General features: G+C 48.2%; 7 protein-coding genes across 7 annotated transcripts; 2 read left to right on the forward strand and 5 right to left on the reverse strand.

Moving 5' to 3' along the window:
- Positions 1-3,353: 3,353 nt before the first annotated feature.
- BDV37DRAFT_251709 (LLM class flavin-dependent oxidoreductase) lies at positions 3,354-5,390 on the reverse strand. Its single transcript, XM_032082347.1, has one exon. The coding sequence runs from the start codon at positions 4,734-4,736 to the stop codon at positions 3,651-3,653; it is 1,086 nt and encodes a 361-aa protein (XP_031940170.1). The 5' UTR covers positions 4,737-5,390; the 3' UTR covers positions 3,354-3,650.
- Positions 4,869-5,390, reverse strand: BDV37DRAFT_152098 (uncharacterized protein). Its single transcript, XM_032079002.1, has one exon. It carries the CDS (start codon positions 5,280-5,282, stop codon positions 5,001-5,003), a length of 282 nt encoding a protein of 93 aa, XP_031940171.1. The 5' UTR covers positions 5,283-5,390; the 3' UTR covers positions 4,869-5,000.
- A 603-nt stretch (positions 5,391-5,993) lies between these two features.
- Positions 5,994-8,248, reverse strand: BDV37DRAFT_284349 (uncharacterized protein; the record flags this gene model as incomplete). The annotated part of the gene is made up of 5 exons (XM_032087482.1): positions 5,994-6,488; positions 6,540-7,558; positions 7,611-7,865; positions 7,925-8,065; positions 8,113-8,248. The coding sequence occupies 5 exons, from the start codon at positions 8,246-8,248 to the stop codon at positions 5,994-5,996; spliced, it is 2,046 nt and encodes a 681-aa protein (XP_031940172.1).
- A 410-nt stretch (positions 8,249-8,658) lies between these two features.
- BDV37DRAFT_251713 (uncharacterized protein) lies at positions 8,659-9,762 on the forward strand. The gene has a single exon (XM_032082348.1). The coding sequence runs from the start codon at positions 9,383-9,385 to the stop codon at positions 9,698-9,700; it is 318 nt and encodes a 105-aa protein (XP_031940173.1). The 5' UTR covers positions 8,659-9,382; the 3' UTR covers positions 9,701-9,762.
- Positions 9,763-10,163: 401 nt separating this feature from the next.
- On the reverse strand, positions 10,164-11,624 carry BDV37DRAFT_152118 (ribonuclease H-like domain-containing protein). The gene is made up of 2 exons (XM_032079003.1): positions 11,303-11,624; positions 10,164-11,248 (listed from the first exon to the last, which is right to left on the reverse strand). The coding sequence occupies exons 1-2, from the start codon at positions 11,481-11,483 to the stop codon at positions 10,386-10,388; spliced, it is 1,044 nt and encodes a 347-aa protein (XP_031940174.1). The 5' UTR covers positions 11,484-11,624; the 3' UTR covers positions 10,164-10,385.
- Positions 11,625-11,726: 102 nt separating this feature from the next.
- Positions 11,727-13,125, forward strand: BDV37DRAFT_251715 (uncharacterized protein). Its single transcript, XM_032082349.1, has one exon. It carries the CDS (start codon positions 12,299-12,301, stop codon positions 12,869-12,871), a length of 573 nt encoding a protein of 190 aa, XP_031940175.1. The 5' UTR covers positions 11,727-12,298; the 3' UTR covers positions 12,872-13,125.
- Positions 13,126-13,652: 527 nt separating this feature from the next.
- On the reverse strand, positions 13,653-16,065 carry BDV37DRAFT_251716 (sugar porter family MFS transporter). Its single transcript, XM_032082350.1, has 2 exons — positions 14,825-16,065; positions 13,653-14,757 (listed from the first exon to the last, which is right to left on the reverse strand). Exons 1-2 carry the CDS (start codon positions 15,803-15,805, stop codon positions 14,098-14,100), a joined length of 1,641 nt encoding a protein of 546 aa, XP_031940176.1. The 5' UTR covers positions 15,806-16,065; the 3' UTR covers positions 13,653-14,097.
- Positions 16,066-20,869: the final 4,804 nt, after the last annotated feature.

Below are 20,869 nucleotides of genomic sequence, written 5' to 3' on the forward strand. Positions count from 1 at the left end.
TTTTTTTTCTTTTTTTTTTTTTGGTTTAATTACGAATATGATTGCGTATCCAGATATGACACTCGTACGGACATTCTGCGGCATAGTGGATAAAACTTTCAGCTAATACAGCTGTTGCTTCATTAGCTGTGCTGGGGCGTGCCAAGCCCTGGAGATCTGCTGAAGCCAGTAATGCTACCTTTTTGATGTACACTAATGACATATCAGGCTAGTTAGCGGCAGTGACAAAAGTAACAGGAATCTGTCTTTCCTTTGCCCTTTTTCTGTAACCTATTGCAAAATGTTGTGGCTGGCTGAGGAGCACGACGGATGCAGGACAGCAAAGTCTCAAACCATGCCACCCCTTGCAGTTTTTCCCGGACAGTTCATTCAAGTGGACCATTTCTATTCTATTAGGTGTTAAAGCTTAGGTTGAAGTATAGTACACTAAAGGGGTGGTTCCTGGATTTGATTATCTCGAGGGGCAGTCTGCCACCTAATGTATCAGGGGGTACAGCATTGTCCGTCATTTAGATATTCGGATAAAGATTAGCGGTGCAAATCCATAACCCTGATCCATATTTCTCGCCAGGATTCTGCCGCCACAAAAGTTAGTTTCTATATGCAGCCAGAGACTGAGGAGCTGAGATTAACCTACACTGCTTATGCCCGACTATTTGAACCTGACATGGCGTTTAGTAAAGTTCTGTCACAAATCAATTTTTGCGGGGGTTGCCAGCAAGTTTGGGTTCATCCCGGCCGAAAGCAGCGAAGAATGTAGCTTCACCCCTTGCGTGCTGGCTCCCCCACTACACCCAACCAATGGGTCAGAAGAGCTGGTGATCTGTGTAGTGGAGCATAGTATTCAAGGCTCTGGTTGCGGAAATGCCTATTGAAACTATCCCTGTGATACATGGTATACGATGTCTTTATATCCAGGACAGTGTTCCCAAAACCCCCCGATAACCCTTAATCAACTCTTGACTTTACAAGTGACTGTTTGTTACCGTTACATATAAATCCCAAATACAATATGAAGTTTGCTGCAGCCCTTGCCCTCCTCCCCCTCGCCGCCTCCGCGTGGGAGCTCACCACCGGCTATTGGAAGAGCTCCGAGACCGATGTCTGCGCCAGGACTCTCTTGCCCAAAGGATTCCATGTCACCATCAATGAGCTCCTTCCAGGCCAGAAAGTTTTCTTCTTCTCCGATGATGAATGCGAGGACCTGGCGTTCTCTGTTCACGAGGTGGGCACCGTGAAGCTCGAGAGTCGGGTGAAGAGCTTCACTGTACTGGACTTTGAGCAAAACCAAGATTTGAAATAAGCCATTGTACGAAGACGGCATCTCCTACTATGAAACTATACTGATGAATTGTTTGAGGTCAGAGTATCGAATCATGTGGCATATTGGTAAGGCTTGGGGTTAAGGACGGTGTTTTGCACCTGGGTCTGTTGGAAGCATGCATAGCATCATTCATTCCAAGCACACTTTATCATGCCATTTGAAAGGGTCAGATCCTTCCTAAATAGGATGGAGCGTGATGCCAACTTTGTACTCAAGCAAGAAATCGGCAGCTTCTTTTGGATGTCAATCTAATAATATACCTACATGGACCTAGATATAAGGGATATCGAATATAACACGCTGTGGAGTGTTCACATAATGTACAGTCATCCACGGAAATTCCAAAACCTTGGTGGATGGTCAATAAAAAGGAGTAGCAACTGTTTGTACGGCCTTGTCGGAAGAGCGGCGTACGAGGGAGAGCGGAGGGGATCCAAAGACCGGGGCAGTCTCACTTTGTTCTGACATTTTTGCGACTGGGGAGCAAAGATGTTGAGTTTCCTTGCAATTCAGTCAAAGACCTTGACCCAGCATAGATCAGGAAATGTGAAGCCGCTGTAGAAATGACTAGCCAGCACCTTGCAACCTAGTCTATGTGCCAAGTATGGATGTCTCTTTATCTCACATATTACGTCTTGTGACAAATTGCGTATATTGAATTGTGTTAGTCTATACCATGAAATAGTGAACACATTTTCCTTATCTGACACAGATGACGACGCTTTAACGTATGGGATCAAAAACTGAGCCTTCGCCCGAGCGGCGGGGCGTGTTGATGCGGTCGGCACATATCTCTCCCAGCATTCCAGCCCTGTTCAGACTCTACCAGTGGATAGAGTATTAACACAAAAAGATCATGGCACTACCATAGAGCCATGGCAGTATGCTAGCCCATCAACCTCTTTCAGACCTCCATTCTCAGTAAGTACTATGTTCGCAAAACAGGACGTCCCATCCGACAGACACTGGTGGCATTAGTATATATGTCTCATATACTTTCAGCGCTTGTCTTACTGGATATCGATAGTCACAGCGGATCACCCATCTATTCATTTGCCTACTCTGCCATGAGCCTCCTGCAGGAATTTCACAGTCGGACCAACGCGCCGGCTTCGGTCCTGTGGTATCATCGTCATCGTATCTTGTCAGAGATCAGGCATGAAAAGATGTTGTTGTGTGTGTAGTCAAGGCAGTTACTATCCGTGAGTCACTACTCACCATCCTTTTGTCTAAGCTTACATGTCTTGACATGGTCAGCGACACATTACCTTGGCCTTATAGCCTAGCTCACTTACACCTGTATGCTGAGAGGTCGTTTGTGCCAGCTTTCGGTCAGAGGGTGCTGACGATTGACCCTCTGGGGGAGGTGTTGCACTTGCAAGATTGGCAAAAAGAACGTGAAGAATGAACAAGGCAACCGTAGTCGTCTTCATTGTAATATAATCTAGTGCTGTAAGTAGTGCGTCGATACAGGAGGCCGACCTTTCTGGGTACTTCGATCAATCAAACTAGAAACAGAGATATGGACCCTTATATAACATATACACTAGAGGAAAGGGGGTTCTAGATTCAATTCAATGTTGTACAGAGCATTCGGCGGGCTTTCATTGCACTTCGTGTGTCACCCCGTATCCCTCCGTGGTGCAAAGCTAATAGGTATCATATTCCTATCACGCGTTTGTATCTCGCGAGTAAGCCTAACTGCATCAGTTTAGAATCCCTGTGAATCCTCACCGTTACATTGCCTTACACTTCCAAAACGGTAGGCAACTTTAGTTCACGCACTATCATGATTTGATTCACAGATTTGAGGACTTCTATAGAGAGGAAGCAGGGTCTAGAGCTAGGCCCTGGTCGGGCAACAGTGCCCGGCCCGTTTTAGGGCGTCTTATTACACTGATCCTCGCGTTATCCCTCAGCTATTCACCAGTCTTCTGTCAGCGCAGAAAGCCACGCACTGTGTCTGATCACAGTTAAACCTTGATTCTTGAATTGCTTTGGCTCTGTCCTTAAACTATCGCATGGTCCTTCGTCCTATCCCAGGGTTACTGTACTAGAACGACTGTGTTTCGTTTACAAAGGGCTTCCAAATATGGTTTATTTCTAAGGCCATTGCTGGACAGGTACAACTTGGCCGATATCAGCTTCATATACTCTCTATCGGGTATCGATCAACGAGTCTTTCCCTGAGTCCAATTCCCAGTTTAACTAAGTAAAATTTACATCACCTTGAAAGGCGGGCCACGGGGCACAGTATAGTTCAAGCACTTCCAAGATAAGAGCTCGAGCTACCTCAATCACAGCTACAACATTGCGCATTCCGCAACTAAGCCGTAGACTTCACTCCCCTCTCCTGCAGTGCCTCACGGACTGGTGGCAGAATATACCGCCCATAGTCGATCGCGTCGTTGAGGTTGTCGTACCCACGGATGGAAATCAGCTCCGCGCCCAAGTCAACATAGTCCAAGATCGAGTCCACAATCGTCTGGTGAGACCCAACCAGCGCAGTGGACGCACCCCGAGCGTTTGTGGCTACAACGGTCGGATACCAAAGCGCGCGATCGTGCACCTCACCACGGGCTGCAATATCCAACAGCCGCTGGGACCCAACGTTCTGTGGCTGAGAAGGCGCGTTACTCTGGCCGCCGGGTCGGTTTGCCTGAAGCGCATCCAGGGTACGGTGCGCCTTCGCCCAGGCCAGCTCTTCGGTCTCCGCGATGATGGGTCGGAAGGTCACCCAGATACGTGGCCGGTCTGACCGACCAGCCTTTTCGGCTGCGGCATAGATTTTGTCAATTTGCTCCTTGGTTTCTTTCAAGGGTTCTCCCCAAAGGCCAAAGATATCGGCTAGTGCACCTCCGATCCGATACGCATCGTCGGAAGATCCGCCAACAGAGACAGGGATCGTCCCATTTGTAGGACGCACTTTGTTAGAAAACTGCTTAAACTTGTAGTATTCGCCATCCCAGTCAAATGGATCTGGCGATTCCCACGCCCGGCGGAGAATTCGGATATACTCCTCCAGACGGGCATACCGTTGCTCCTTGGTCAGGAAGTCACCTTCCTTTGCTTGCTCGGCATCACTGCCTCCGGCAATGAAGTGGACCACTGCACGACCGGAGCTGAGTTGGTCCAGTGTCGCGAGGGCCTTGGCTGCCACGGTGGGATACAACGTGTTGGGCCGGAGAGCAATGATAATCTTGATGTTCTTTGTCTTGGCGGCGATCGTGGCTCCTACCGTCCAGGGATCGAAGTAGGAGGAGTCGTAAGGCACCAATGTGTAGTTGAATCCATAGTCATCTAGGTTTCGCGCGTAGCGCTCCAGATATTCTGGATCGATCGTGACATTGGGAATTGGCTTGATCTCGGTGGAGGCGTTCGGAAACGTCAGACTAATAAATTCAACAGGCATTGTGACAGGCTTTGTATAATTCTTTCCTGAGCTTTGAATGACTTGCTCGGAGCTAGGATGGGGGGTTATTGCATTCCTTATATCAGTCTCTCATAGACATCTTACTCGTGCCCTCTGGTGCTGATTGGCTCCAGAAATATATGACGATACCGGCATTAAAATGACGCCTTATTCTGAAGTTCGCTTATTAGATTCAGGATATCTTCTCTCGGTTGTATACCTCCTGCCTATGTATAGCGTGGGTGTTGTGGATAAACGTGGTTCTTAATCACAACGCGTAACATCCCAACCATTGTAACTTTCTCCTTGATCCCTAGGTAAGTGTTCGTTAAAAGAGTATAACCTTAAGATTTTGTACCTTGATCCGATTTCTAATCCATGGAAGTCAGACCATGCGGGGAAGATAATATCGCAGCAAGCGTCAGATCTCTCGGAATTGCGTGATCGTGGCCAATTACCGGCAAATAGTATAACAGAAGAATAAACCACGCGCATGACGATAAGGCTAACGGTCGCAAGTGGCCACTTGTCAATTATTAAACGCATATAGACATGGTGTGATGTTAATTTTGTGTATAGGGCAAGCAGATTCGTCAGACTGCAGAATGTTTGCCCCTGCCATTCGTCACCAGTGTGGACAGGCGCTCTGCCCCCCGGCGTTGCGGCAACATAACGATTGAGTCCACCGGGGACTCATATTTCTCCATCGAGCTGACCCTCATATCAATCGTTCATGTTCTGATGTTAGCCATGTCAGGATGACTTCCTTTGACGCTAGTACTTGCTCAGTAGGACATTTTATACAACCGGAAGTTTCAGCGAATCAAAAAGTTGATATCTACTCTGGTGCCAGTCAAGGGAGGCCACATTGAACGCTTCCAAAAATGCAACACAAAGGTCTCGCGTTCAGATTGTATGCCTGTGGTAGTAGTGCCATTCAGACCCTCTTTTATGATCGAATGCCTATCTATATGAGCCAATGCAAACTCCCATTACTAGCTAATCTAAAATATCTGATTATTTCTAAATTCCAAAAGTTTATTATCTCTTCGCTCTCCTGGTCGCTCCATAAAGCTGGTCTCGAACAAGAAAGATACATAAATGTGAGACTATTGATACAAGTAAAGGGGAATGTGAGTGAAACCAAGCGGGCGTCTTCAAGAATCGTGTTACACCGATCTCGAAATCTCATATCAAATCTATTTTGAAATCTATACCAATAAAAGTGCCCGTCGCTTTGTATACTCGAGAAAACACTCACTTGCCCGCAGAAGAACCAGGCACACAAGTACCATTACCCCACCAAGCGTGAGCGGCAGCCGTCCAGGTAGTCGCAGGGTTCTTGTAGTTCTCCCAGGTGGAGAACAGGCGGCAGTCGGCTGGCTCGTAGAGGAATTGGACCGGGATCTCGTGGTTATCGCGGAGATATGAGTTTTTCAAGTTGACACTCAAGGAAGGCAGGTTGAAAGGAAGCTCCTCTACTGCGGGAGCAGAAGCCTTCAGGGCCTTGCGTTGCTCGAGACTGAGCAAGGGCTTTTCATCCTGCGCGGACTTCTCAGCAAGGAACTTGGCTCCCTCAACCCATGTATCAATCAAAACTGATGAGGCGACCTGACTGCCCTTAGACCCTCCTATTGCCTGCATACGGCCGTTTTGTGGCCGGCCACCAAAGGCTAGAGTCTTGACACCACCTACGTGAGTCATCAATTCTGCAAAAAGGGTACATGTTGACGTGCAATATCCATCCGCCACCTGTTGAAGGGTTAGCTCAATACATATTTGCACAGAAAGTGTATTACATACAATAAGGATGTCCTCGGGTGCGAAAGGGGTGGCAGTGTCGTTCAGTTTGACAGGACCATAGCCACGGATAGGAGTTTCCCAGCTAGATATCACCTCAAAGTCGAAGCTTGCGGCAATGCGACTGAGGTTGGCTCCATTCACCTGCTGGGGTCCGTAATATTCTGCCCATGACTGGAAATGGTACGTTTGATTCGGAGAAACAAGGTCATACAGAGCAATGCCCTCCGCTCCATAGCCATCGGTATCTTTGGTTAATGAAGACAGTGCTCGTCCAATGAGATTGACAGACTCATGAGCGCGGATACGAGATGCTGTGTACATCTCCGCCTGGGGAAAGAAAACTCGAAATAAGTCATATCCAGAAGCAGTGTTACCACCGGGGTTCCCCGACACGTCAATGATCAGCTTTTTCTTCTCGGAAGCAACCGCCGTCTTCACAAAGTCGGTGGCGTGGTTCGCAAACGCTAATGGGTCTCCCTCATATTTGTTTGTTTCAAAACTCGGCACGAAAAGAACGGCGACATCCTTAAGCTCGTCTTCCAGAAAGTACCCCGAGATCGTGTTATACGCATCACGCATGACAGGCTTTGGATACATGGTCGGCGCCTTCTTCCCAGTAGTCTCGGACCTCTTTGATACATTCTCTTTGGTGTCATCGACTGTTGATGCCGATGGCGCTAAGCATACACCTTCCCAGAGAGCACTGCCGTTGAGGTACTCAAAGTCTTTCAGTGCAATCTGAGCGATTGTGGGCACGTCCAATGATGTTCCGTTAGCGAATGTTAGGTTTTGGGCTGCATAGCCAGGCCATAGCCCATTGTTAAACGTCCAAGTGCCGTCCTGCCCTTGTTGGGCGACATAACGGGCGCTCGAGGGGAAAAGATGGTTATATCTCGCATCTGGGTCTTGTAAATGGTCTGACTCCGCATATTGATTCAGGTATGACACAGCGTCGTAGCCATTGATGGTGGCAACGGGGGAGACGATCTTGGGGTCTCTTTGAAGAACCTTTACGTCCTCTATGCGTGATCTTCAGCTAGTCTCCTAACCAGAGAACTCCATATTGCATACCTAATGTATAGACTTTGGGAAGCTGTACTCCATCGGATGAAATTGATATCAAGGGCACATGGTTCCTGAAGTGGAATATTGTATTTGAGCACAAGGTGCCACCCAAATGTCCGTCATTTGCAGAATGAAGAACCCGCAGAATAGCATTTTCAAAATCATAATGGCTAGAGAACTGGTTGTTCTTAGCCTTAGCAAGTACATCATCCATACCCCCAAGTAGGTCTGTTGGTTCAGAGAGATATCCGGCTGGGGGGTCTAGAGTAGTAAATTGTTAGGCAGGTCAGGCTTATCGTTGAGAACTGGTTGCGACCTACTTTTTAGAAGCTCTATCGTTGACTGAAACTGAATGTATTTAGTTAACTCCGAGACAAATTTTGCCGCCTTTTGCGCGTCAAATGGCATGGAGTGCAGACACTCATGGGCGAGCCCTCCATCAACCTTAATTGGCTCGGTCACTAGATGCTGTTAGAATGGGGTAATGGTCGCAACTCGCTATTCTTACCATTTGCCTCTACGGCCTGCCGATATAAACTGCTTATTTTCGCACATGGCTCCTCCGACCCGACCAATGCATTAGGGGCAGCAACAGCGGACAAAGCCCCAGCCAGGGCGAGGATAAGTGGTGATTTTGAAAGCATCGCCAACAAATCCTGATTTGGCTCTTCTATTATATGCCGAAATGAGCCGCTCCACATCCTAGAGGTACAACAGGCTCTTATATAGGTCGGGGCCGATCTGTGGCTATGGTATCGATGAGACTCCATTTGGAGCACTGCCCAGGCCAGTTCACGCCTGTGGGTCGGTCGTCTTCCTGACCTCATCTAAAACAGGGTATTATTCCCCGCCATGTTTTACCATTTGTTGACAGGAGATGTGGGACAATGTGAAGCTGATCAGTTGGCTGCATCTCCATATCCCTGGGCCTCTGTCTCGGTTGTACCCACATGGTATAGCAGGGTTAATGGCCTTTCGCACATCCTGGACGCCACGGCCAAGCATAGGGAATAGAGTACAGAGCGTTACTCATTGGTAGTAATTGGGTGGCGCCGGGCTCGACACCTGTTGGATCGTCGCAGTCGAAATGAGGCTGGTCGATTATCTTCCATGATTGGACCTACTGGCCTCGGGGCTTAAGCGCTTTCGACAGCACCGTCGAATAAGAGACGCGTATGGTGTAGAGGCTGGTGAGTAAGATGGGGGGGGGCGCTCCACTATCGTGACGATCATCGCGAAATACTTGGATCCCTTTTTATAGAGAAACGCGAGTTGTTCCCACTTACTTCTTGGGTAGTTTTCTCCCGAGTACAATAGCGCCAAGAGCCAACTCCTGGAGGTCCTCATCCTCTCGACGAAAGTGCTTAGCCAACTACTAAGACCGATAGTCGTAGTATGTAGAGTACGTTTGGCATGAGATTGCTTCTTAGCAACACTGGTAAATGTGCAATTGCATGAGCGTACAACTGGTTCTACATGTACCTCCGATCTGCCTTGGATAGATTGAACCGACCTCTGTCGTATGACCAATAAACTGTCCTTTTTACTAAAGTGATAATTAACGATCCACACAACTTACTCTGTGCCTATACTTGGGAGATTGCAGTACTCAACATTGAGCGGTCAAGTAGCTGTGTGGCGCTTGAACACCATGTATACAAGCACTCAAGGATTTCGTAGCTTGCTCTCTTTCCCCGTGCCGTTTTCTGTGTTCTTAAAGATCATTCCAACGGAGAGTAAATATAAGTAAATAGTCCATCTTTGCGCCCTCCGATGTCATGCACTTTGCACAAGTAGCCAATAGGAGTCTAATAACTATTAGCAGGTCGTGGTCCATCCAGGTTGAAAACACTGAAAACAAGGAAAACATCGAAATCAAGGTTAGGGCCGACCCTAGTCTCAGCACATATTTCAACATATCAAGCGCGAGAATCTGGACGAAATATTTATACGTCTCACAGGGTCACGAATTTTGTGAACTAAAGGAATTCACCAAGCATATGATCCTCCCAAGGCATGTTGTAATGACTCTTACGGCGCAAGCCAAGTTGCATTATCTCCATGAAATAGAACCATCCAGGCTGAGGCCCAGATGACACTTCTGAACCTCCAGTCTTGCCCCTGTCTTTGCCCACCTGGTCTGTGCATTGGCTACAATGGACATAGCAGTAAGTGTTTGCCCTGAACCTGTCTAGTCCCTGACTGTCCACGATGATGATATCCTTACTCTGTTGTTCTCTGAAACTTTGCATCTATGGAGAAATCCATATCCTTTACAAGACGGGTCTCTGAGCAAATCATGTTTTCTCTATGGTCTTTCCGCCCAAAGGCAACATACATTGGATATATCACTGACCAGAAAAGCCCGCTACAGAATTCAGCACTACCCTACGGTGTGTCCACACGCGGTTCATGCCTCACAGATCCTTATAAGAGTATGTTAAGAGTTTTACATCCTTATGCCGGCCATAGTACCCTCCAGAGACCCTTAGGCCTCAGCTTGATATTTAGTCTGGGCCCCTCTATACAAGTGTCCCTTATACAGGTGAGTGTGCTAGCCGAAGAAATGGTAGATATAGCTTTATGACTACTTCAGGACAGCGATGAAGAAGTAGAGGATTGTTTGGATATCAGAATTATAAAATTAATCCCACATCACCTGAATTATTCCAGAATACTAGAATATGTGAGTATGGTAGTTAAGTAAGTTCTCACTCGACCAAATATTCCATTATTCCAACTGGGCGTATCACAATGCACGAAAATTATATAACACTACAATCAATCTTTAGCATTTTCAAACGGTATACTGTCCTCCCTTTCCTGGGCGGATGAGTAGGAGCTTGGTACTGCTAGTACGACGCTCTGCTCCATCGCCCACTTCTTCAGTTTGTCCGGATTGCGGACACACCAGAGCAACACTTCTCTGGTCGCAAGAGTGTCTTCGACACAGTCGTGTCCATTCCTGGACTGTTGGATACTTATCCCCAGGAAATCTTGACACAATGTCTTCAGCCTCCAAGTTCGCTTGCAACCAGATCCCACCATTTCCTTGGACACCGCACGCTTTGTAACAGTGGCGGTATCGAGGGTCTTTGCATGCTTCATCCCCAAAGCACGCACATCATTCCGAAGCGCATGGCCAACCAAGATGGTATCGCCATCCACAAACTTCAGCACTTCCGCCCGCGCTTCCTCCCAGCCGTTCACTGTCTTGCCTTTCCTTCTCATATCCTCCAAGCGGTCTGCTGTCATGCCACTCCATGGTGTACACCAATCTGTGACAGGCTTTGTCGGAACGACAGCCTTGTCGACCAGTATCTCCCCGGATAGTACATCCACCGCGCAGACCTGGACTACCTCATTCTGGCCCCGACCCACCTGGACCATTTCACAGTCGATGGCCACAACCGATCGCCGACTTGGGCTGGTTTCATGCCCCCTAGAGGTATCCGGGTGGCGCATTCGAGCAACATGTGGGTTCGTAGAATGGCACAATGCCTCCAAGTCCTGGAGAATCTTGGCCTGCGCGGGCTTTGGGACAACCGACCAGTCCCTGTATGGAGCTGCCGGCTTTGCTACTTCAGACAAAGGCACCTTTTGCCATTTGCCCTTTCCTTTCCTCCATTGGCCTTTCGATTGGCCTACATTCGTTGTCAGCTTGTATGGTATGTCAAGGACAATAATATGCTACTTACCCTGTTGTGGGCAGTTGCCCTTCTTTCCGGACAGCTCAACGCTCTCGTTGGCCTGTCCTGCCCCATCCTTCATATCCCATTCCCCCTTGGCCGATGGGGCTGTGAGAGAGAAAGTCCCGTTTGTCTTCCTTCCATTGGGGTAGGTGTTGCTCCCCATCCGCGAATGCTCAAAGCCCAGCATCGTAGGTACTGTATAAATAACGGTAGGAGTAGATGTGCTAATGCTTGACAAAGGCAGTCGATTCGGTTAGAGTATAACTGTATGCTTATATAGCTATAAAAGGGATGTTTTAACGTGATGTGGGGTTCCTTGGTAAAGTAAAGGAATAGGAAGCAATGTGGATGGAGGAGGAAAGATAGATCCGCTAGGTTCCAGTACACCGGGAATAGTTATATCATTCGTACGTCTACATACGTGCTATCGAAGTAATCGGTGGCTTGACGCAAGACGCTCCTGCCCGAATGAGTCATCATGGTGACGCTAAGCGAAATAACCCAGCCCCAAAGAGTAATTATAATTGCCCAGCCTCGTAACCATGCCACTTAATAGTGTCAATGGTACTCCTAGCCACATGATAGTCTGATACTTGGCCACGCAGTGTCGCTGGTGCTGTTGAGGCTACAATATCCGGGCTATACCTGTGGTCAGGAGACCACCTCGTAAAACAACAGACAAAGCGATTGTCTGTCTGGAAATGGTGACAAAGGCATGGTTTCAGTAAGACAAAGCTTGATCATTCATGATAGAGACTGATAAAGGTTTCATCATCATTATTCCCGTTGCTTTGTTCAAGTCAAACAGCGCTACATCAGGTCGAGACATTCGGTGACGCTCGACTAAAGTCTTTGGAACAAAGGACACCATGGCGCAGTAGTTAAATGAGCCATATTTCCCACAGTTTCCACAATATATCGCTACAATTGAGACCAGGTTGAACCACCTCAATCCAAATTGTGCAAAAAGACAGAACCCTAAAGCCGAGCTCTTGCGTAGCTATGGCGTTCTTGAGACTTTTCAAGCGCGAGAAATTCCACAATTGCCGCCTACAGTGCAGGCCACATCCCTTCGCTCGGAACTACTTCAGGATCGAAATTGATATTCCACGTGAGGAACAGCGTGGCAAGCACAAGAGGGTTTCTCTCGTATCCGTGATTTCGGCTTGCGTCAAGCAACTCCGCGACCCCTCAAGTGCTCAGAGGCTTCCGGCTCTGCATCCAGAGGAAAAGCATGGGAGGGTCCATTTCAGGGTGAGGGGTACGACAATTGACGAGGCCTTTGAGAATCTGCGGCAAAACTTGGTAGAGGTACAGTATCACTTCCGGAGTTCTTTTAAAATTCATGAGGGATTCGTTTCAATGCCGCTCAAGTGTCGCCGTACGAAACACTCGCCAACTATGTTTGTCATGAGATGGTGTGAGGGCGGAAGCAACAGGCTCTCGATCTGGCCAATGGCTATTGAGATACCGAGTTTAAAAGGTCCCTTGGATAACGCCTTGGAGAGTAAACGGATTGAAAAACTTCGGTACTTGATGGGCAAGGAAAGTAAGGGACAGGGCTACACGGATTAGTGTTTGCTTTCAGTCTTTCGGATTGAAACTACGTCCGCTCACGACTTTACTATTTTTCTCGTTTCTCTCATTGTTAGTTTCATGGTGTTTATCGTTTATGTATCAGTACAGCTTGTCAACATATTCGAGACTTGCCATGCCAGACTTAACCTTTCTTATCTATAATGTTGTAATTGCGACCTTTAACTCCTAAGGCCATGCCATGAACGCAAGGCTTTCGATTCTCACCGTTCCTAAAAATATTGCACCTTACTAATTAGTTGCAACCTTCCTCTGTCTCGTCACTTGCAAATTGTTGAGAAGCCCTAGCTATATGTGCAATCCCTATTCGATATATAGGCTTAACATATATCGCAAGTAACGTACAAAAGAAGAATATAGTAGATATAGAAGTATGGACTGCGATAATATCCCTAGTACCCTCATAGATAGACCGACACTACGGAAGATACTAGCGGCAAGTCCACCTTGATTCGGCTTCCTTTATTTTTGTACCTATTTCACTCACTCAAGTAGTTTACTTGGGGTATTTATCCAAATTTTTCAATCTTTTTCCATTTAGGGGCCCAGTATGGAAAGATTCCAAGTATTCGCCAGGCGTACGAGTCACCAAGTAGTCGACATGATGCAGATCGCTAGATTGGTGTCTCGGACGACTTAACTGTGGAGGGAAGTGTCATAGCCGACCAGACGAAACCTAGGTTCTATTCCGAGACTGTGGTAGGACTAGATCTGTTGTTTATAATATTCTAGTAGCTTTTTAATAATATCAAGATTGGGCCCGGTATCTAGCCAAGAAAGTTGTGGCAGCGGCCCAGGGACCTACAGACTTCATGTAAAGTGCCGACTGCTCACTACAAAATGTTCGAGTGCAGGATAGGTGTGTGAAAGCGTAGACCAGCAAGGAAGGTAACCAAACAAAAGGTATCATCATATTTTAACGATGTAATACAACGAGAGGGCCAAAACTCTACCTGGCTATTAGCCGATTCCGGTCGTGTGGCAAAATCTACTGCAAGATATTGATGAAAAGGAAATTGAGAAGAAAATTGAAGTAATGAATCTTTAATAGTACAAGGCCTTATAAGAAGACCTGAAGGATATATAACAAGTTAAAGCAAATGGATATATATCATGTAACCCATAATCCCATATATACTAGAAGAGTATTCACAAGAAAAGTGCAAATAACCAACTCCAAATGAAAAACCACCCAAACCCCTTTTTTATGCGTTCTCGGCGTGATAGGAGCGAGACTCCTTGCGTCCATACTGGTTGCCATACTGCTGGTCGTGAAGGGAAGGCATCTCGAAGTTGCTGCTCTTCCAGGGAGTGACCTTGTTGACGTACATCCAGTCGAGCTCCTCGAGAGTGCGGCCCTTACCCTCGATAACGAAGAAGTAGACGACGAGGGCAGCGACCGCCAAGCATCCAGCGAAGACGTATCCGTATGCAAAGTCAATTGCACCAGTAATGAAGGGGGTGAAGAAACCGATGAGGAAGTTCCAGCACCAGTTCGACGCGGTGGCCAGAGCCATACCCTTGGCACGGTACTTGGAGGGGAACAGTTCGGCGCAGATAGCCCAGATCATTGGACCCCAGGTCATGGCGTAAGCCGTGATGAAGAAGCAAGCAACAACAACCATACCCTTGCCAGGGCCGGGGGTGTTTTCGGGGTTCTGGACGTCCAACATGAAGTGGCCAATAGAAGCGAAGATCATGAAGCAAACGAACATGAAACCAGCACCAGCAATGAGAGACTTGCGGCGACCGAAGTTCTCAACGATGTATAGACCACCAAAGGTGGTACCGAAGTTGACAGCACCGAGAATAACTTGCGTGATGAAGCTGTTCGAGATACCGGCACCTTGGAAGATAGTGGTTCCCTGTTAGGTTTAGATGTTAGCACGTGACCTCTGGTAGCACTAGGCTGAATCAGGAAGGGATGCTTACATAATAGAAAAAGTAGTTGGCGCCAGTCAGCTGCTGCAAAGACTGCAAGACCATACCCAGGGCAATACGGTACAACATGCGAGGAGCAGTGATGAACTCGTGCCAAACCTGCTCTTGGGATTCGGCGTCGAGTTGTTGCTGGATCTCTTCGATCTCCTGGAGGATGACGCGGTGATTCTCGGGAACACCATAGAGCTTGGACATGGTGTTGCGAGCACTGTCGACACGACCGTGACGGTACTCGAAACGGGGGCTCTCAGGGAAGCAAGCCATGCCACCGCCGAGAACGAGAGCAAAAAGGAAGGTAAGGCCCAAGGTGATCCGCCATTGCTCAGTGCCCTCGAGATGCTCAGTTCCCAAGTTAATGCAGTAGGAAAGGAAGATGCCGAGAGTGACGAACAGCTGGTAGCAACTGATCATGGCACCACGGACCTGGCGAGGAGCACTCTCACCCTGGTACATAGGAACAAGCAGGGAGCAACCACCGACACCAAGACCAGTCACCCAACGGCCCATGACCATCTGAACCCATTTACCGGCAGGGGAGGAAATCTGAACAATCAGTCCGACGTTCAGGATGATACACCAGAAGGTGATAGACCATTTACGACCGAGCTTATCGGCAATAGGAGCAGCAACCAGAGAACCAATCAAGGTACCGATGGACAACAGACTGACAATGAGACCGGAGCGGACATTGCTGAAGTAATATTTACCCTCGTCGTTCAGTTGACCATACCGTTCAAGATAGTTGGGCATCTCCTGGAAACCAGAGATCTGACCGGTATCGTATCCGAAGAGAAGACCACCCATAGAAACGAATGCACCCATAATAAACGCCCGCAGGGTAATGCGGGGAACTGGGGTATCAACACCAATTTCCATAGGCTTGTTAGGAGCCACAGACTCTTGGCTGGAGTATTGGGGAGTGCCAGCTGGGCTGATCATCTCCCCATGTTGGGCAGAAGTCTCAACACCCATGGTGGAGAGTATGTGGGAGGAGGCGGTAAGAGTGTATTTGTTCGACCTTATTTGCAATTAGGCATCAAAAGGCTAATACCGAATAGGTGGATAAAAGGTAATATATGAAGACAGAGGATTTCCCAAAAGAAGAGGATGGTATACCTCTAGGCTTAGGGGGCAAAGGTATTTGGGAAGACAGAAGTGGGAATTGGAATTATGGATTCAGAAAGGGGAGATCTGTGTCCTTTTTATGCCAAAACCTCGTGCGAAAAAAAAAAAAAAAAAAATTAGACAAAAAAAAATATTCAAAAAGGGAAGGGAGAAAAATTTCCACGGAAACTAGTGAGGAGGACTGTCCCAATGTGGAGAGCCGACCTTACGGCCAGTGTCCGTCCGGGACACGGGGATAATTGACAACACTACCCGCATTTCTGTCCAGGGCGCGCAAACGATTGGAGAAGAGGCCGGCCGAAACCGACAGCCATGGGCCAGTGAGGCCAGCCGAAGCGCGAGGAAACGGCCGGCACAACAGGGGGACAGGCAACAGTTCGGGATCCACGGCCCCCTCGGGGTGGCCTCTGGTTCGTTGCGGTGGCCAACTCCATCGGGACACAGCCTGGAGACTGGCGGAGGTACAGCGAGATGAAGGGATCAGCGCCACTGACGGTCATAACTGGATTGAGGCGTGTGTCAGAATTTAACCGTGGTTCCCTATGACGTCGCTATCCAGGTGAGTTCTGTCGGCTTCGGAAGGAGTGTGTGTAGCCGTTCGCAATAGGTAGTAGTGGCCTCGGCATGCCTAGAAGGAGTACGGTGACTGAAGCCGTCTTGGCTTGGTGGGTGAAGGCATCCTGCGTCGATGTGGCATGCGTGTATTCAATCTCTAGTAATCGATTTGTTGGGGCTTGGCCAGTCACGAGTCCAGGTGCCGGGGGTGTGGAGCACTAGACTGAAAACATCGCACGGAGCTTAACTGTTCCTGGCATAGCGCCACCCACAACTCCAGAATCTCGGCATCATCGGCCACACATGGCCGGAATTTCACGGGGAGTGTGGGAGAGGCATTTCCTGGAGGTGATATGGAGAAAACGAGGGGAGACTTCCCCTTCTGTTGACCGGTGAAGCCCAACCTGGAGAATATCAGGATGCAGGGACCGCGATGAAAAGAGGGGAAATGCGGAGTGAACGTCGCTGCCTACGACTATGATAACATCGCACATAGCATTGGTTTACTATCGAATTTACAACGCCATCGTTTGCGAGAACGGTATCATGGTCACATGAGCCTCAGGAATGACAATACCCTTATTACTATTACTAATAGTACGGCGGACGGCCGAGTCCATGTTACCGTGAAGAAAACAGAGCAATGCCGACCGAAATGGGCGAGCCATCGGCACCGAAAAATAGCTTCACGGCATCGTTGCTTGTTGGGTTTTTCCCAGGCATCTTGTTGTCCCGACCGAGCCGACTCTCGTCAGTGGCGTTGGATCTCGTGCATGGTTGGCTCCAGAACCATCCAAGCTTTGTGGATGGAAATTAGCGATTCGTCAACAAAACATTCTAGAAATTACCAGGAACTCTAACTTATCAAAATGATTGTTACGAACATCTATACTCGTTTCGATAAGATCAGTGTTTCGTTAGTTTCAAGGAAGTTGAAAATAAATCTAAGATAAAAAAAAAAAAAAAATTAAAACCCCTCATCCCTTTTTACCCCTTACAGAGTAAACAACATCCCCGACCTTGTACGGACAAATCGGAAACGCGCGGATAAACTCTTGTCCAAATAGGGCTTCGTCGTCATGTGGTCGCTTAGATTGAATGACGTACCCCCCGCAAATTTTCTGTCTGGAGCAACTCCACGACAACCGACCTGGAACCTCTGGAACTCTTTCGCTTGCGTAGAAACTTCCCTTCCAGGCAAAGGTCGGCCCTGTCTTTCGGGATCAATCATCTTCCGGCCCACGATTGCTTCTCCACACGCCACCACACTGCCTACATTTTTGAATGTCAGGTGATCCAGATGTCCAAGAGCTTGTACTATTTTCGCCATTCCTACGTACTACTCGCTTGAATCATGAATGAACGGTCCGGATTGAGGCTCTCACGGCGTCCTTTGCATGATCTTATCTGGATCGCCACGTTCTGTTCATATGGGTCTTTGCGTTGCGTTTCGGACAGTCCCGATGGCCGAAGACTTAATCCCGAACTGGGCTGATACCTCTGTAGAGGATGCTGGAATGCACAGATCTATCTGTGCTGATTAAAAATTTCGTAGCTTACCATTCGATTGGTAATTCCGGGGCTATTTTAGTAGCTTCTTGAACTTTTAGAGTTTCTGTTGCTGTATACTTCCGTCTGCCGTTGTAGGCGGAACGTTGCGGAGTATAGGCATCCCTCCCAATAGCTGTGACTATATTCTCATAGCTTGATGCCAGCTTTTCTCTACATAATCTTTCCGGATGTAGTATTCATGTCCCTGTGGTTGGCATGGGTTCGCAAGTTCAGGCTAAACAGCTCATTTACACCTATTCCGTGGATATATATTTTATAACAAAGTCGGATCGAACGTACTAGTATCTACAGCAACGAACTAGTCCTCAAAGCTATGCGGGTAACATAAACAAGTCAGGTATTTCTATGATGAAGTGACTTTTGTACACTTACGCTTTAGCAAAAATCGAGAACTGACACTTCAAGGTCGTATATCGCGCGTGTGGCAATATCGTGTCATGTGGGCAAACAAACCGCGACCGGTCACATGACTATCATCGCATGCGCATTTCGGCTTTGGGTTGGTAATCACCGGGTCTAGGCATAAGTATTCCATAGATGCCGTGACAGAACGGGCATCCGTGTGCTCCGTCTGACATGCTTCCGCCTGCTTACATCCGATCCCGAAGGATCCGCAGGATCAGCAAATGAACGAATGATAAAAGTGCCATTTCGTTTTACCCCAACGGTTACATCACAGATCAAGAGCAGCCAAGAAAAGAACTAAGCCTTTGTTGACAGTATGCCCAAGACAATATCGCCCCCGCGTCCCTGGAACCTGGCCAATTCGGACCTCACGTTCAATTTCGTCTCACCCAGCTGCAAACCGGACTTTAAAGTGACCTTCTCGAAGACGACAACCACATCGGAACTCCCGAATTGGAAATATGAGATGTTGTCACCCTTCTTGGCATGACCCGGCATTGTCCGGAGCGTCCAGATCGTAAAAATCATGGACACCCTTGAGCTTTTCTCTGCGTCTCGTGATCATATACGGGTTCCAGACCAGCCTCCGGTGGCCGGACAGGTGGCCATTCTTGGCAGCAACCTGGAGGTAGACTTGGCCCTGGGTATTCTTGACCTCGATGATCTCGCCGCCCATGGGCGCATGCTGACGGTCGGTCGGTAGGGCCTAGGAAAACAGGCATGAACGTCTCGTTGTGGTAATCGATAGTCGTGCTTTGTAGCGATTTCCCAATCGGCCATTCCACTCCCATGGCATCGATGCCGGCAATGGTGACGTTACCTTCCACAATATCCTAATTCCCGTTGACCTTGGAGTCGGCTACAACTGACAACGAGCTTTTCGTCATTCGGCCCCGCGAGCGGACGAGCCGTGTCGATATCCTTCCACTCCTGAGCAGACCAGTCATTGAACGACACCCACCCGGACTTGGGTTCCGCCCAGAGACCCGCCTCCTGGTTACACTTTTCGTTTCGATAGAAAGAGTTCACAGAGGCAGCGGACTGAGGTGTGCCCAAGAACAAGCCAGGAGGAAAGCCAGCTGGGATCCGTGTTCGAATTCTATGGCTGAATTTCCGTCTGGTGGCCCCGGAGCGTGGGCTGATCGTCTTGATCCTCTCTCTCGGCGCCCAGGCGGTCCTCCCTCTTGACGTGACGCTTGGACCGACAAGTCTTTCCACGTTCCCAGCGATAACTCTCCGTGATTGTACGTTGCGCCCATTTCTGATATAAGCTGATATCTACTGTTCGCGCGGTAGCAGGGCTTTTTCGGATCTAGGCTATCCAGCTTCAGAATAAATTTATCTAGTCTCTCTACTGTTCAGGCCTTTTAGACAGCGTCGCTAATCTGTGATATGAAGCCATGGTATATCTCAAACGCCAACTATTTCCCGCAGTTTTCCGCTAACTGCGTGGCCCAAGTACCTACGATGCTAGTAGGTAGAAGAATTGACATTGGCTTGTACTTCTTTCTATTCATAGACTGAATTCTGGCCTGGCAGATAAATGCTAAGATGATTAGTATCTTCCCCAAGGCGCAATCGTCGGCCAGTATACCCCCACGAATGGTAGACTCTTTGTACTGCAATATCTATCAGATTCCATTAACCTACTATGGCAGTAGCCTAACCGGGGCATGCGCCTCTTCTGGCATAAGCCGCTTCTCGGGGTCAACACCCAGAGCCTGGCAGGGTTCCGTGAATGTCGGTGGATGGATGCACGTACTAAGATGCAATACTCAACGGCACCTAGTGATGTCTTTTCGATAGAAACTCGGACACAGTTGGGCAGGTACTGCCGCACGGTAACCTAGATGCTTGGATATTTCTTAACCAAGTCCTCGTATCACCAGGTCCGACCCCTTCTTGGCCCATGTACAGTTACCACACTCACGACCAAGAGGGACATGGTACGGCTATTGCCATGCAACAGGATCGGCATATGCCTAAGGCACCCTCAGAGCGCGCGGGTTTAGAATATATGCGGAATCAGATATACCCCTCCTCGAGTCAAGGGACGCTGTGTGTATAAAAGAGAAACAGCCTGGGGAGGGGGCGCTATTTCATCGATTATCTTTCTGACCTGGTTCTAGGACGTATGTGAAGGAACCTGGGGTAAGATGAAGGAATTGCGACTGTTTTCTTTTTGAACGCCCTTTAACATATATGACTCGTACGAATGCACTTTGTGTCTTGAAGGATTTAATGTCGGAGAAGCCGAGATTCGGTGTGGCAGCTAAAGTTGCTTAATAGACCAGCTTTCTTGAGCCTTGATTGGCCAAGGGGAGAGGAGAAAAGGCTATTGATCAGGTAGCTTTATGAATTAGCAACTGACTGTTCAGT

The sequence above is a fragment of the Aspergillus pseudonomiae genome, assembly GCF_009193645.1.
Source record: "Aspergillus pseudonomiae strain CBS 119388 unplaced genomic scaffold BDV37scaffold_46, whole genome shotgun sequence".
In the NCBI taxonomy this organism is placed as follows: domain Eukaryota; kingdom Fungi; phylum Ascomycota; class Eurotiomycetes; order Eurotiales; family Aspergillaceae; genus Aspergillus; species Aspergillus pseudonomiae.

Excerpts from the sequence above, each read along its gene's own strand:
- BDV37DRAFT_251709 (XM_032082347.1), bottom strand. The coding sequence starts at position 4,736 with ATGCCTGTTGAATTTATTAGTCTGACGTTTCCGAACGCCTCCACCGAG.
- BDV37DRAFT_152098 (XM_032079002.1), bottom strand. The coding sequence starts at position 5,282 with ATGCGTTTAATAATTGACAAGTGGCCACTTGCGACCGTTAGCCTTATC.
- BDV37DRAFT_251713 (XM_032082348.1), top strand. The coding sequence starts at position 9,383 with ATGCACTTTGCACAAGTAGCCAATAGGAGTCTAATAACTATTAGCAGG.
- BDV37DRAFT_152118 (XM_032079003.1), bottom strand. The coding sequence starts at position 11,483 with ATGCTGGGCTTTGAGCATTCGCGGATGGGGAGCAACACCTACCCCAAT. Across the intron at positions 11,249-11,302 it reads GGGCAACTGCCCACAACAGG|GCCAATCGAAAGGCCAATGG; the intron begins GTAAGTAGCATA and ends CAACGAATGTAG.
- BDV37DRAFT_251715 (XM_032082349.1), top strand. The coding sequence starts at position 12,299 with ATGGCGTTCTTGAGACTTTTCAAGCGCGAGAAATTCCACAATTGCCGC.
- BDV37DRAFT_251716 (XM_032082350.1), bottom strand. The coding sequence starts at position 15,805 with ATGGGTGTTGAGACTTCTGCCCAACATGGGGAGATGATCAGCCCAGCT. Across the intron at positions 14,758-14,824 it reads CCAACTACTTTTTCTATTAT|GGAACCACTATCTTCCAAGG; the intron begins GTAAGCATCCCT and ends TAAACCTAACAG.